The 16,678-nt window shown below is 40.7% G+C and overlaps 1 protein-coding gene across 1 annotated transcript in view; it reads left to right on the top strand.

Annotated features, from left to right (window-relative positions):
- Positions 1-13,498, top strand: part of LOC105995148 (chromosome unknown open reading frame, human C11orf54) — a 24,591-nt gene extending 11,093 nt beyond the window's left edge. Inside the window, exons 4-9 of the mRNA XM_013028823.1 lie at positions 3,962-4,035; positions 4,678-4,779; positions 7,512-7,688; positions 9,316-9,465; positions 11,159-11,275; positions 13,301-13,498. Of these exons, the coding sequence (XP_012884277.1) occupies positions 3,962-4,035; positions 4,678-4,779; positions 7,512-7,688; positions 9,316-9,465; positions 11,159-11,275; positions 13,301-13,474 (794 nt within the window). The 3' untranslated portion in view covers positions 13,475-13,498. The remainder of the gene's footprint in view (positions 1-3,961; positions 4,036-4,677; positions 4,780-7,511; positions 7,689-9,315; positions 9,466-11,158; positions 11,276-13,300) is intronic.
- Positions 13,499-16,678: the final 3,180 nt, after the last annotated feature.

Here is a 16,678-nt window from a genome sequence, read left to right as displayed (position 1 = left end):
GCTTGCCTTGCATACACATGAGGCCCTTGGTTCTATTCCTCAGCACCATATAATCAGAAAAAAGCAGAAGTGGCGCTGTGGCTCAAGTAATAGAGTGCTAGCCTTGAGCTGAAGAGCTGAGGGACAGCGCCCCGCCCCAGAGTTCAGGCTCCACGACCGGACCCCCCCCAAAAAAAAAACGATACCTAAAAAAAATAAAAAATAAATAAAACAAAAAGATACCTGGGCCAGGTGCTAGTACTTTATGCCTGTAATCCTAGCTAATCAGGAGGCTGAGATCTGAGGATGGTTGTTCAAAGCCAGCACAGGCATGAAAATCTATAAGACTCTTATCTCCAATTAACCACGGGAAGACTAGAAGTAGAGCTGTGATTCAAAGTGGTAGAGCACTGCCTTGAGCAAAATAGCTCACCGACAGTGTCTAGGCCCTGAGTTCAAGCCTCAAGTCCTAGTAATAGCATACACACACACACACACACACACACACACACACACATATGCACATACGCACATGCATGCACGCAATGAAAAAGTCTGATTGTAAGTAGTCAGGTAAATTCTAAAATTTACTTGTGTCTGATTCAGTTTCAGCACTTTGAAATCATTTAATAATATTTTAGGCTATTCTTATTTTGTATAACTCCCTTGGTTCACTGTTTGAATTGCTACTTTGAAATAACAACTTTGAAATTTTTAGGTCTTGAAGATCTCTCTTAGCTATATGTAAAATATATAATATAGAATATATATTATATAATATGTATACGTATATAAAATGCTGATGTATTTTCAGCTACTTAAAGGATATCTCTACCAATAATTTCCTGTCTTTCCTCTGTATTCACCATTATTAGCTCTCTTACCTAGACTGCTAAGAGTCATCTAATGTTTTCTCTATACTTGGTCTGAGCCAAAGGCTCAAAAGTAATTCGAAGTGACTTCTCTAGATTCAGACATCCCTGTCATTTCTGAGAAACTTGTTTATGAATAATTTACATGGAAAACATTTCCTAAGTCCCTATTTACAAAAAGGACCTTATAAGACTTTTTTTTTTTGGTCTTTTGAACTCTGGGCCTGGGTGCTGTCCCTCAGCTCTTCAGCTCAAGGTTAGCACTCTACCAAATGACCCACAGTGACACTTAGAGTTTTCTGGTGGTTAATTGGAGATAAGAGTCTCACACTCTTTCCTGGGCAAGCTGGCTTTGAACCATAATTCTTAGATCTCAGTCTCCTAAGTAGCTAGGATTACAGGTGTGAGCCACTGGTGCCTGGCTTCTTAGAAGACTTTTGCATGTCAACCTTCTGCGCAGCTGAAGAAACATTTATTTTACTGTGTAATGTGTTAGCATAAAACTGGCAAATCTACTTTTTTCTCAAATAGAAGTTAATGTTTCTCACTCTTCACTTTAAAAAAAAGGTCCCTCATACATGTTGTTGGCTCATGCCTTTAATCCTAGCTACTTAGGAAACTGAGATCTGAGGATCACAGTAAAAGTGAGCCCAGAAAATTACCTAGCAAGCTAATTAGCAAAAAAGAAGCCAGACTGGAGATGTGACTCCAAGTGGTAGGATACCAATGTTGAGTGAAAAAGCTGAAGGAAAAATTGAGGCCATGAGTTCAAGCCCAGGTATTAGCATAAAAAAGCCTTCTACGAAATTGTGTCTAGCTATATTGTGCTAATAGTAAAATGTAAGTAGAAGAGTAGAGGTATAATGCTGTAAAAGGACATGATCTTACACTCAAGACTCTGGGCTTTGATAATAATGATAATTTCTACCATCGAAAAAATGAATTTTCACCTGACTTACGTAAATTGTGACCCCTTTATAGTAACAGTTTTTTGGGGGGCCAATCCTGGAGCTTGAACTCAGGGCCTGGGTGCTCTCCCTGGGCTTCTTTTGCTCACTAGCATTCTACCGTTTGAGCCACTGCACCACTTCTGGCTTTTTCTGTTTATATGGTACTGAGGAATCGAACCCAGGACTTCATGCAAGCTAGGCAAGCACTCTACCACTAAGCCACATTACCAGCCATATAATAACAATATTTTTTAACTTAAAAAAATAAACTTCCCAGGAGGCAGTGGCTCATGCCTGTAATCCTAGCTACTCAAGAGGCTTGAGATCTGAGAATCTCATTTAAAGTCAGTGTGGGTAGGAAAGTCCCTGAGACTCTTTGTCTCCCATTAACCAACAAAAGCTAGAAGTAGCCAGTGCTGGTGGCTCACACCTGTAATCCTAGCTACTCAGGAGGCTGAGATCTGAGAATTATGGTTTGAAGCCAGCTTGGGCAGGAAAGTCCATGTGACTCCTCTTATCTCCAATAAATTACACAGAAAAAAGCCCCAAATGGCACTGGCTCAGGTGGTACAGTGCTAGCCTTGAGCAAAAGAAGCTCAGGGACAGCACCTAGGCCAGTGTTAAAGCCTCAGGACCAGAAAAAAAAAAAGCCAGAAGTAGAACTGTAGCTCAAGTGGTAGAACACCAGTCTTGAGCAGAAAAACCTAAGGTCTAGTTCCCAGGCCCTGAATTCAAGCCCCAGTACTGGCACAAAAAAAGAAAAACTAAGTAGACAAACTGAAATACAAAACTCCTAGCATTTAAACCTTATCTGTCATTTGTATTAAAACTACTAGAAATAAAGTTAAAAGAATATTTCCCAATATAGCTGTAAAAACTATATATTCTCTCCAGCGCTAGTGGCTCAAGCCTGTAATCCTAGATACTGAGGAGCCTGAGATCTAATGATTGTGGCTCAAAGCTATGATGAAAAGTCCATTAATCTTCAATCACCAAAATGCCAGAAGTGGAACTGTAGCTCAAATGGTAGAATGCTAGGCTTCAAGAAAGCTACAGAACTGTCCCCAGGTCCTAAGTTCAAGCGCCAGGACTAGCGAACACACACACGCACACATACACATGCACACACACACACACACACACACACACACTCCTATTTCTCCTGGAGTGACTTGTTGGTTTTTTTTTTTTTTTGGTCAGTCCTGGGATTTGAACTCTGGGCCTGGGCACTGTCCCTCAGCTCTTTAGCTCAGGGCAAGCACTCTACCACTCGAGCCATAGCACTACTTCCAGTTTTCTGGTGGTTAATTGGAGGTAAGAGTCCCATGGACTTTCCTGCCTGAGCTGGCTTTGAGCCATGATCCTCTGATCTCAGCCTTCTGAGTAGCTAGGATTATAAGCATGGGCCACCAGCACCTGGCTTCTTTTTTAAATTACAATTTTATTATCATTAATGTAGTGGTATGAAAGAGTTACCATTCAACCAGAGTAAGTTGTTTTTAAGTTAAAAAAAAAGTTCTAACCAAAAGAAGAAATGAAGAAAGAAGGGAAGCAAAGAAGAAAGAAAGGAAGGACCTTCACACTGGAAAAATATAGATTTTAAGAGATTATGACATTATAGGGGCTGGGAAGGTGGCTCAGTGGTAGAGTGCTTGCCTTGCATGCATGAGGTCCTGGGTTCAATTCCTCAGCATCACATAAGCAGAAAAAGCCGGAAGTGGCTGTGGCTCAAGTGGTAGAGTGCTAGCCTTGAGCTGAAGAGCTGAGGGACAGCACCCAGGCCCAGAGTTCAGGCCCCACAACCAACAAAACAAAAACAAAAGAGATTATGACATTATCGACTAATTCTAGAAATTTTATCCAGTCTGAACTTGGCCCTGTCAGTAGCTTTTAGTTATTTGTATTCTTTCAACTGTATCAAGTGGTACTTAGAGATGATAATATTGCAGACACAGCTAAAATAGGACACGTGTGCTAGTCATATCTTCCAAGCCCTGCTGTTGGCAAAACTAGGAGAATGGAGAAGTGGTGTACTATGAACTATTCATAAATTATTATCTTCTGGCATTTAATACTGAAGTGGTATGCTTACCTATTTTACCTACAGTTCCACTTCTGGCATTTTGGTGATTGAAGATTAATGGCTTGTGGTTTTTTTAGGCATCTGTGGGAAAACTAGAATTGCAGAAGTAGGAGGTGTGCCTTACTTAATGCCTCTTGTAAACAAAAAAAAAGTAAGTGTACATTTTATTCTTCACATTCACATTGAAGCTGGTGGAAATTGGGTTGATTCCTGTTTATTATAAGAAAATTGATCAATGTAGCAAGCAAAGAAGTACGTTAAAATTTGGTTATAAAAAAGGAAGTTAGGCCAGGCGCTGGTGGCTCATGCCTGTAATCCTAGCTATTTAGGAGGCCGAGATCTGAGGATCGTGGTGCAATGCCAGCCCGGGCAGAAAAGTCTGTGAGACTTTTATCTCCAATAAACCATCAGAAAGCCAGAAGTTGTGCTGTGGCTCAAGTGATAGAGCACTCACCTTGAGCTGAAGAGATGAGGGGCACAACCCAGGCCTAGAGTTCAAGCCCCATGACCAACAAAAGAAAAGAAAAGAAAAAATATAGGAAGTTATACTCACAAGATACTGTGTCGAAATGAACTTTACACCTTGGGGGGGGGGCGGGCTGTGGCAGGGAGTGGGGGAGAGAAGAGATGGTGGGAGAACAACAAAGGAGTGGGTAACAATGCTCCACAGGAAATGTACTTGTTACTTTACTCATGTAACTGTGACCCTTCTGTACAGCATCTTTACAATAAAAATTTTAAAAAGTCATAAAATTTGTACGTTCTGATTTAAATATGTTTGTCCTCATTATAGGTTTATGATCTGAATAAGATTGCACAAGAAATCAAGCTGCCTGGAGCTTTTATTCTTGGAGCAGGGGCAGGACCATTTCAAACTCTTGGGTTCAATTCTGAGGTCAGCACACACATAATTCTTCTGTCAGTTTCATGTTTGGTTTGTCTTTTCTTTTTACTGCCCTATCAACAATCCTACTTTTTTGAGTAAATTTTAAGTAGTTGAAATCATACCTTTCTACATATGTACAACTATTTGATACAGATTTGAACTATAGCACATGCTCCAACAGGTAAAACAGTAGTGGATCAGTAATCTTTATGTTCAGATTTTCTTTTTTGTCAGTTGTGGGCCTTGAACTCTGGGCCTGGGTGCTGTCCCTCAGCTCTTCAGCTCAAGGCTAGCACTCTACCACTTGAGCCACAATACCACTTCTGGTTTTCTATGGCTAATTAGAGATAAGAGTCTCAGACTTTTCTGACTGAGCTGGCTTTGAACTGTGATCCTCAGATCTCAGTCTCCCGAGTAACTAGGATTACAGGTGTGAGCCACCAGTGCCCAGCTTAGATTCAGATTTTCTTAAGGAATAGGTTCAACCTTATATGAGCCAAATCTTTATGGTATTCTGGGAAGACCTTGGAGTGTAAAATTTTGAGATCTTTCCTCAAAAAAAAAAAAAAGGAAAGGGGGGGCTGGGAAGGTAGCTCAGTGGTAGAGCGCTTGCCTTGCATTCATGAGGCCCTGGGTTCAATTCCTTAGCACCACATAAGCAAAAAGAAAAAAGCTGTAGGTCTGGGAAGGTGGCTCAGTGGTAGAGCGCTTGCCTTGCATGCCTGAGGCCCTGGGTTTAATTCCTCAGCACCACATAAGCAAAAAGAAAAAAAAGCCAGAAGTGGCGCTGTAGCTCATGTGGTAGAGCACTAGCTTTGAGCTGAAGAGCTGAGGGACAACGCCCAGGCCCAGAGTTCAGGCCCTACGACCGGACCCCCCCCCCAAAAAAAAAGAAAAGAAAAAGGCTGGAAGTGGTTCTGTGACTCAAGTGGTAGAGCGCTAGCCTTGAGCTGAAGAGCTGAGGGACAGCGCCCAGGCCTAGAGTTCAGGCCCCACAACTGGACCCAAAAAAAAAGAAAAGAAAGGAGATAGAGAAGGGGAAAGGAAAGAAAGGAAGGGAGGGTAGAATAAGAACAGGGGCAGCCAGGCACTGGTGGCTCACCCCTGTAATCCTAGCTACTCAAGAGGCTGAGATCTGAGGATCTGAGATTCTTTTTTCTTTTTTTTTGTCGGTGGTGGAGCCTGAGCGCTGTCCCTCAGCTCTTCAGCTCAAGGCTAGCGCCACAGTGCCACTTCTGGCTTTTTTGCTTATGTGGTACTGAGGAATTGAACCCAGGGCCTCATGCATGCAAGGCAAGCACTCTACCACTGAGCCACCTTCCCAGCCCAATCTGAGATTCTTATCTCCAATTAACCACCAGAAAACAAAGTGGTGCTGTGGCTCAAAGTGGTAGAGTGCTAGCCTTGAGCAAAAAGAGCTCAGGAACAGCATCCAGGCCCCAACTTCAAAATGTTTATATTAGATTTCCATAGTGACAAAGTATCTGTGATAACTAACTTATAAGGAGGAAAAATGTATAAGTTTCAGAAGTTCATTTACTCCCATTTTTTTGGCAGGGGGGTCAGTTCTGGGCATGAACTCTGGGCCTGGGCGCTGTCCCTGAACTCTTCAGCTCAAGGCAAGTGCCCTACCCCTTGAGCCACAGCGCCACTTCCAGTTTTCTGGTGGTTTATTGGAGATAAGAGTCTCATGGACTTTCCTGCCCGGGCTGTCTTTGAATCGCGATCCTCAGATCTCAGCCTCCTGAGTAGCTAGGATGACATGTACCAGCGCCCGGCTAGTCCCATTTCTTAGAGCAAGAGGTTCATATTGGAGCAAAGCTGCTTATCCTGTGGGGACCAGGAATTAGAGACAGATGGATAGAGACAGAGACAGGGAGAGGTCACTAATATAACAAAGCCTTTCCCACACCACCCATTAAGCTATGAATCCATACGTGGATTGACTAATGAGATCAGAGCCCTTATAATTTAATCATCTCCCAAAGTCTCCAACTCTGAACCCGCTGTACTAGGCCCCAAACCCTCAGGATACAGGGGCACTTAAGTTCCAAACTATAACGTTTCTTGCATTTTGTACCTAAAGATAAGTACTTCATATTTCATATGGTTTTGTATATGTTTAAAAAAATACTTGAAATAAAATGTCCTAAGTCTAAGACAAAATATTCTGCTACATTATTTAAGATATTTTCTAGCTGGGTGCTGGTGGCTTACACTTGTACTCCTAGCTACTCAGAAGGCTGAGATCTGAGGATGATGGTTCAAAGCCAGCCCAGGCAGGAAAGTCTGTGAGAATCTTTATCTCCAATAAACTACTCAGAAAAAGCCAGACGTGGCTCTGTGGATCAAGTAGCAGAGCACTAGCCTTGAGCAATAGAAGCTTAGAGATGTCTCTCCTCTCTATGAGAGCATCCACACTCTGTTAGTGGCGTCCTTTTCTTTCTTTGAGGAAAGATCTCAAATTTTTACACTCCAAGGTCTTCCCAGAATACTATAAAGATTTGGTTCATATAAGGATGAACCTATTCCCTACCTTTCTGCTTGTGTTGTTTGCTTATTGTCTGTCTGCTTGCTTGCTTGCATGCTTATTCAATAAAGCTCTGCCGAGTTTTCTTACCATTAAAAAAGAAGAAGAAGCTGCTTAAAGGACAGCACCCAGGCCCTAAGTTCAAAGCCTAGGACTAGTCAAAAATATATTTTCTAAACAGGGATTTACTAATTGCCTTTTTTCTTTTTAGTTTATTCCAGTTGTACAAACAGAAAGTGAACACAACCCTCCTGTGAACCGAAGTTACTTTGCGTGGATTAACCCTGTAGATGGAGGGTGCCTACTAGAGAAATACAGTGAGAAATATCATGATTTTGGATGTGCATTACTGGCTAATCTTTTTGCCAGTGAGGGCCAACCTGGCAAGGTGATTTTTGTACGAATTTTTGTATAGATTTTTGTACAAGATACAGAATTCTAGTTGGATCAGCTGCACTGTACATTGATAAAAGTGAACTAATCAACTCAAGGGCAGCGAAGGGAAGGAGGGAATGAGAAAGAGGGAACAGCTTACACTAAGCAAACAGAAAGAGATGTATATATCACCTGATTTGGAAAAAAATAGCTATAGTGTCAAACTTTGTAGAGTCCATAGCTTTATAGACTACGATAATGACAATGTGAAGGCTAAAATGTGTTTGTGACTTTAAGTATCACTATCCCACAATATTGTGAAGTTTATGTAATCACTTAAACTCAATAAAGAAAGAATAAAGAGAATTCTAGCTGGGTGCTGGTGGCTCATGCCTGTAATACTAGCTACTCATGAAGCTGAGATCTGAGGATCACGGTTCAGTCTTGCCAGGAAAGTCTGTGGACCCTTATCACCAATTAACCAGAAAAAAAAAAAAAAGGAGAGCTGTAGCTCAAGTGGAAGTATGCTCACCTTGAGCAAAAGAGCTCAGGGATAGCACCCAGGCCCTGAGTTCAAGACCCAAGACTGACAAAATAAAACAATTAAAAACAAGGAAAATCAGTGCTCTGCTTCATATTTTCTTTCTGTGAGAATGCAAATAGATAGTGGTAGCATTTCTAAAGGCTCACTTTTTGTAAAGACAGCTGAAATGAATTAAGAAAAGTAAAACTACCTAATAAAACATAGCGAAAACTTTTACGAGACATGAGAAAGCATCTTAATTACTCCCTTATGCTCATTTACCAGTGATTAACCTTTATTCCAGGAAATTCTCAGCTATTTATCACCATGACATATATGGTCATTCTCTAGAATTCAGTGTACCATGAATAAGACAGGCAAAGGTGGATCTTGCCTGTAATCCTAGCTACTCAGGAAGCTGAGCTGAGATTCATGGTTTGAAATTAACCTAGGGATGCAAAGCCTAGACCCTAATTAACAGCAGAAAGCCAAAAGGGGAGGTGTTGTTCAAGTGTGATGTTCAAGGAACATTAGCCATGAGCAAACAAGCCATATGAGAGCAGTAAGTGGTAGTTAGCACAAAATTTTAAAAAGGATCAGATACTAGTGGTTCATGCCTAGATACTCAGGAGGCTGAGATCTGAGGATCATGGTTTGAAGTCAGCCCAGGCAGGAAAGTCCATGAGACTCATCTTCAATTCCCCACCAAAAATCTGGAAGTAGAGCTGTGGCTCAAGTGGTAAAGCCCTGTCCTTGAGCAAAAAGCTCACAATTCTCAAGCCCTGAGTTCCAGCTTCAGGATTGGCATACACACAGGAGGGAGAAATGGAGGGAAATGGAGGGAAAAGAAGGAAGAAGGGAGAAAGGAAAAGATATTATTTAAAGTTACATGTGTGTGTGTGTATATATATATATATCACATATACATGTAATGTATATATATGTGTGTATGACTAATTAAGAAGTGTTTCAGAGGATTGAGACATCTCAACTCAACCTTGGATGCACTGAACAAATGAGAATATTTTCTTGATGGCACTTAGATAATGCTACATCTAAGTAGTTAATCACATATATTTTGACAGCTTACTGATGTGCTTACTTGTGTTTCCTGTAGGTCATTGAAGTAAAAGCCAAAAAAAGAACTGGACAACTTAACTTTGTGACTTGCATGAGACAGGCTCTGGAAGACCATTATGAAAACAAACCTGTAGGGATGGGAGGTACTTTCCTAATTCAGAAGGGAAAAGTAAAGGCTCACATTATGGTAAGAGCTCAGCATGCATTGCATGATTGGTATGTGTATGTACACATACTCACTACCTTAGAATTTTTAAATATTTATATCTCTAAAGGCATTTTTGTTGAAAATTTGAATATAAAAATAGACATCATGGGCTGGGAAGGTGGCTCAGTGGTAGAGCACTTGCCTTGCATGCATGAGGCCCTGGGTTCGATTCCTCATCACCACATAAGCAAAAAGAAAAAAGCCGGAAGTGGTGCTGTGGCTAAAGTGATAGAGCGCTAGCCTTGAGCTGAAGAGCTGAGGGACAGCGCCCAGGCCCAGAGTTCAGGCCCCATGACTGACCCAAAAAAAAAAAAATTATTAACAAATATTACTTATACAAAGGGGGTTTCATTGTGACATTTCCATACATGCATACAAGGTACCCCTTCAATCTCACTCCTGGATTTAATCCAAAGCCCCACATGCCTAGAAAACTTACTAAACATTACGATCAAAAGCTGAGAGGCACTTGGCAGTGATGGCTCACAGCTGTAATCCTAGCTACTCAGGAGCCAAAAGTGGTGCTGTGGCTCAAGGGATAGAATGCTAACCTTAAGCAAAAGAAGCTCAGGGACAGTGCCTAGTTCCTGAGTTTAAGCCTCAGGGCTTACACAAACACGCACACACACACACACACACACACACACACACACACACACACCATAAAAATACTTATTAGAGGCTAGGAGAAAAAGAGAGAAAAAGATAGTAATTGATTCAGCCTTTCATTTATTCCTAAATTTTAGTTTATACAAATTAGATTTTTTTTCTTTTTCTTTTTTTTTTTTTTTTTTTTGGTGCTAGTCCTGGGGCTCGAACTAGTATATAGAGTCTCTCCCTGAGCTTTTCAGCTCAGAACTAGTACTTTACCACTCTAGTCACAGTTCTACTTAATGGATTTTTTTGGTAGTTAATTGGAAATAAAACTCTCACTGAGCCAGGTGGCTCAAGCCTATAATCGTAGCTAGGAGGCTAAGATCTGAGGATTATGAGTTAGAAGGTAGCCAGGCAGCAAAGTCTATGAGACACTTATCTCCAATTAACCACCAGAAAACCAGAAGTGGAGTTGTGGCTCAAAGTGGTAGAGCACTAGCCTTGAGCAAAAAAACGCTCAGAGCCAGCACCCAGGCCTGAAGATCAAGCCCCATGACCAACAACAATAACAACAAAAGTTGAACTGACTTTTCTGCCCAGGTTTGGCTTGGAACTGTGATCCTCAGCCTCCTGAGTATCTTTGATTATGGGCATAAGGTACTGGCTCCCAATAATTCACTAACTTTTTGAAAATTTAGCTATAATAATAATAAGACCAGCCAGGGGCCTGTCATCCTAGCTACTCAGGAGGTTGAGATTGAGGATTGCCATTCAAAGTTGGCCAGTGCAGGAAAGTCCATGAGACTCTTATCTCCAATAAACCACCAGAAAACCGAAAGTGGCGCTGTAGTTCAAATGGTAGAGCGCTGGCCTTGAGCTGAAGAGCTGAGGGACAGCAGCACTCAGGCCCACTCAAGCCCCATGACCGACTAAAATAATAAAAGGAGGAGGAGGGGGTGGTGGAAGAGGAGGAGGAGGGCTTAAAAGTATAACTGAATTAAATTATGCCATTATAAAAAGAACTTTAATTTTCAATGATACACCATATATTTACCTCTTTCATGATTTGTTGTTACAGTCTGCAGAATTTTCCTCCTGTCCTCTGACTTCTGATGAGCAGGTGAATGAATGGCTGAATTTTTATGAGATGAAGGCTCCTCTGATTTGTCTTCCAGTTTTTATCTCCAGAGACCCAGTAAGTTTTTGCTGTCTTTTATATTACAGTGTACTATAGTGATGGCTTGATGTTAGAATTTAGGCACTTTTTTGTTTCTGCTATTTAAAGACTAAGATAAGCTTTACAATGTTCTTGAAAGATAAGGCATCCTGCATTGAGTCAGGATTATACCTTTGAGAAAGTGAAGCAACAAGATTTTCAGTAAGACCTAAAGCCATGCCATGAAATAGTAGAAACACAACTAGAATCTATTGCTTCTATCTTAGTTTGTGTTTATGTTCTAATTCTACACACTGAATAGAAATGAATATAGACCAGCCAGGTGCTGGTGGCTCATACCTGTAATCCTTGCTATTTAGAAGGCAGATCTGAGGGCTGGGAAGGTGGCTCTGTGGTAGAGCGCTTGCCTTGCATGCCTGAGGCCCTGGGTTCGATTCCTCAGCACCACATAAGCAAAAAGAAAAAAGCCAGTGGTGCTGTGGCTCAGGTGGTAGAGCGCTAGCCTTGAGCTGAAGAGCTGAGGGACAGCGCCCAGGCCCAGAGTTCAGGCCCCACGACCGGACCAAAAAAAAAAAAAAAAAAATAGAAGGCAGATCTGAGAATCATGGGTCAAATTGATCCCAGGCAGAAAAGTCAGTGAGACTCTTATCTCCAATTAACTACCAAAAGGCCAGAAGTGAAGCTGTGGCCCAAACACTAAACTATCAGCCTTGAGCAAAGAAGCTAAGGGTTAGCATCCAGGCCTTGTGTTCAAGCCCCAAACAAACAAACAAAAAGCTTTTTTTATGATCTAATAAGCAACTACCTCAAAGCTATATTGTTGAGTTTTTAAAAATATGTAGAACCATGTGTAGAGAATACTACAATTTGAGTGCAAAGGGAAAAAGTAAATATTTTAGGAAAGATAGGTAAGAAACTACATATATTTGTTGTGTGAAAGGAAAGGAAATGAATGTTAAAGCTAGGGAAGGGATCATTTTACTGAAGGTATCCTTTGATTTCTGGAATCATGTGCTTGGATTGCCTATATTTTAAAATACACAGATGTAGCTAAGTGATATAATGCCTACATATCAGCACATAGCCCTTGGTTCTGCCAAAAAAAAAAAAAGAATGAAAAATTTAAAAATATTGCTGCTTAGTGGCAGAATGCTTGCTTAGCATATGTGAGGCCCTAGGTTTGATGATCAGCACTACAATATAAAATAATAATAATTCTTGGCATGGTGGTGCATACCTATAATCCTAACACTTAGGAATTAGGGATAAGAGAATCACAAGTTCTAGACCAGAGCTACATTAAGACCCTGTTATATACAAACAATGTACACCAAAAAAACTTTTGTAACGTAAATGAAAATAAAACTTTATAGACAACAAAGAAATATTTCTGGTACTGCTTTTGAACTCAGGGATCCAGGGCTCACTACACAAATGCTATACCACTTGAGCTGTGTCCCCAGTGCTTATAGCTTTTGTTGTGTTTTGAATAGGGCCTTATTGGTTTTGCCCAGGCTGTCTTGATCTTCAGTTCTGGCTTCCTACATAACTAGGATGACAGGCCTTCCCCAGCACATCTAGCTTATGGGCTTGGATGTAGCTCATTGGCAAAGTGCTTACCTAGCAGGTGCAACACTCTGGGTTTAGTCCCCAGGGCCAAAAATAAATAAATAAATAGATAGATAAATAAATAAGTAAGGTGTTGATTGAGAAATCTCTGCCTCTTGAACAGTTAGGATTACAGACATGAGACATTACACCCATGTCTTCTTAAACAAATTCTAATCAAAGTAATTAAGAGTGCATGATAAGAGGCTGGGATGGTGGCTCAGTGGTAGAAGGCTTGCCTTGCATGCATGAGGCCCTGGATTCGATTCCTCAGCACTACATAAACAGAAAAAGCCAGAAATGGTGCTATGGCTTACGTGGTAGAGCACCTTGAGCTGAAGAGCTGAGGGACAGTGCCCAGGCCCAGAGTTCAGGCCCCATGACTGACAAAAAGAAAAGAGTGCACGCTAACAAGTTACATCTCTGTTGTTATAGGGGTTTGATTTGCGACTGGAACACACTCATTTCTTTAGTCATCATGGAGAAGGTGGACATTACCATTATGACACTACCCCAGACACTGTGGAGTATCTTGGCTACTTCTCACCTGCCCAGTTTCTCTACCGAATTGATCAGCCAAAAGAGACCCATTCATTTGGGAGAGATTAAATCAGCTAATGCTTGTTTAGAAAAGTAAACTATTAGATTAATCAGCTTGTTAATTGATATCAATATAAAATCCAAAAGAAATTGTTTCTGCTATAATCCTATTTTAATAGTATTTGAAAGGAAGAGGTATATTGACATAGGTTACGTCATAGTTTGTCTGAAAGAGTCTACTGGGACCAAAGATATGTAATTGACATTTATTTTCTTTTTCATGTACTCATTGATCAACATCAATTTTTTGTTCTTCAATATCAACAAAGTCTAGTTTATATTTACATCTCAGCTATGAGCACAAACAGGAATCATGGTAAAAGGAATCATATAGTCATTAATAATGATAATAATTACTACTGTCTGATAGAAACATGTCTGAGTAACATTTAAAATTTCAAGTTAGTCTGACAACTAATACACAGATTATTTTCACGCTTTAGGAAACATTCAGTGTTTCCACAATTTTTTTTTTTTGGGTCCAGTCGTGAGGCCTGAACTCTAGGCCTCAGCTCTTCAGCTCAAGGCTAGTGCTCTACCAATTGAGCCACAGTGCCACTTCTGGCTTTTTTTTTTTTTTTTGCTTATGTGGTGCTGAGGAATCGAACCCAGGGCCTTAGGCATGCAAGGCAAGCACCCTACCACTGAGCCAATTTCCCAGCCCCAACATTCAGTGTTTATAAGATGGGTGCTTGTTGAATTTTAAAAATCCACTAGAAATCAGAATATAGTTTTTTTTTTTTTTCATGGAACAGTGAGCAGTGGGTGGCTTTCACTCTTTCTGTGAATTTGCCTTTCACAAATATTAGCAAAAAGTTGGTTAGCTGTGAATCTTCCCATATTTCTTTTTTCTTTTTCTTTTTTTTTTTTTTGTCGGTGTGGAGCTTGAACTCTGGGCCTTGGAGCTGTCCCTCAGCTCTTGAGCTCAGGGTGAGCACTCTACCACTTGTGCCACAGTTCCACAATGCCACTTTCTGCTTGTTAATTGGAGATAAGAGTCTCACAGACATTCCTACCAGGGCTGGCTTTGAACTGTGATCCTCAGAACTCAGCCTCCTGAGTAGCTAGGATTACAGGCGTGAGCCACTGGCACCTGTCAATTCTTCCCTTCTCGTGATTGCCAATCAGAAGCAGTTTGTACCTTACTGGTTGCTGCAAGAAGGGGAAGGATGAGAATCAGCATCAAAATATATAGATGTTGGGCTGGGAATGTGGCTTAGTGGTAGAGTGCTTGCCTAACATGCATGAAGCCTTGGATTCAATTCCTCAGAACCACATACACAGAAAAAGCCAGAAGTGGCACTGTGGCTCAAGTGGTAGAGTGCTAGCTGGAACAAAAGAGTGCAGGGATATTGCCCAGGCCCTGAGTTCAAGCCCCAGGACTGGCAGAAAAAGTGTAGATGTTACCATGTCACATACTGTATTTTTCAGTGAGATTGTTGCTCAACATGAATCACTGTCTACATGAAATTTTAAAAATCACATTTTTTAACATAATTTTCCTTGGTATTCTGTGTGTTTGTGTGTCTGTGTACACTTATTGCAGGCTTGAACTCAGGGTAAAGAGGCTGTACATTCATTCCACCTTATTTTTCACTGTTGTCACTCTACCACTTGAGCAACAACTCCATTCTAGCTTTTTGTTGGTAAATTGGAGATAATCTCTCTGACTTTTCTTCCTGGATTAACTTTGAACCTTAGTTCTCAGACCTCATCCTCCTAAAAAATTTAAGATTAAGGTGGGAGCCACTGATGCCTGATCTTGATTTTCTTTATATATTAATCACTAGCCAGAAGTCAATTTTACACTCTTGCTAATGTCAACAATGTGTTAATATAGGAACAATATAGTATTAAGCATATAATCTTCAAATAATGTACTTGGATTGTTTTTAATGTTATTTCTAATATGGATTATAAGCATAAAATTTTCAAGTGTTATTTTAAAATAAGCATTAATTTAAAACAAAGAAATGAATAAAAATTTATATCGATATTGTTTCTTTTTCTATTTTGCCTTCTGACAAAAACAATACTAGTATTATTTTAACAAGTATTTGTTGAACACTTATCCTGCACTCTGAAGTGTAAACTTATTGACACCAAGCTGTTTGCTCACCATTGTAGCCATAATACCTTTAACAGTGTCTGGCCAGCCACTCAATAAATTCTTGTTGGAGGAAAAAAATTATTGGATGCAGCTGGGGGTCTGTCATGGAAGAGACAATAAATGTATGTGCATATATATTATATACATATAAATATATATAATACACATTTGGCACTAAGGACTATAAAGAGAAATCAGGGCATGGTCTGTAAAGGAGGATTCTGTTTTGTTGTGACTATCCCACACTAAGACACCTTGTATTCTCTAATTTGGTTTAGATATTGAGACTGGTGAAGACCTTGGAGGTCTGGCTCAGTTGGTGCAGCCAGCCATAACAAGAAAGTAGAGTATGAGGCTAAGGCCAAGTCACTGGCACAATTAAAAAATAAATGTTTTCAAAACTGATGATACACACACCAACAGAGTATTCCTCATGCTAGGCAAGTGGTCTGCCCTGGAACCACATGTACAGCACAGATTTTTTCATTTTTTATTTTTTGTTTGTTGTGGGACTTGAAATCAGGGCCCAGGTACTGTCCCTGAACTCTTTTGCTCAAGGCTAGTGCTCTACTACTTTGAGCCAGTGCCAGTTCCAGTTTTCTGGTGGTTTACTGGAGATAAAGGTCTCATATACTTTCCTGCCTGAGCTAGCTCTGAACCAGGATTCTCAGGTCTTCTGAGTAGCTAGGATTACAGGCATGAGCCACCAGCACTCAGCTCATTGTCTTTTTAAATACACCTGCTAGGTGACTGACAAAGCAATAAGAAATGATTTTTAAGGAGCTAGGCCTACACCATAATCCAGTTCAAAGCCAGCCCAGGCAAAAAAAGTTTGTGAGCCAGGCGCTGGTGGCTCATGCCTGTAATATTAGCTACTCAAGAGGCTGAGATCTGAGGATCATGGTTTAAAGCAAACCCAGGCAAGAAAGTCTGTGAGACTCTTATCTCCAATAAACCACTAGAAAACCAGAAGTGGCGCTGTGGCTCAAGTGGTAGAGCACTAGGCTTGAGCTGAAGAGCTGAGGGACAGCACCCAGGCCCAGAGTTCAAGGCCCAGAGTTCAAGCCCCACAAATTAAAAAAAAAAAAGTTTGTGAGACTCTT

The sequence above is a fragment of the Dipodomys ordii genome, unplaced genomic scaffold (genome assembly GCF_000151885.1).
Source record: "Dipodomys ordii isolate 6190 unplaced genomic scaffold, Dord_2.0 Scaffold114, whole genome shotgun sequence".
Classification (NCBI taxonomy): domain Eukaryota; kingdom Metazoa; phylum Chordata; class Mammalia; order Rodentia; family Heteromyidae; genus Dipodomys; species Dipodomys ordii.
The sequence above is the reverse complement of the archived record's forward strand: the minus strand, read 5'-3'. Positions and strand labels throughout refer to the sequence as shown.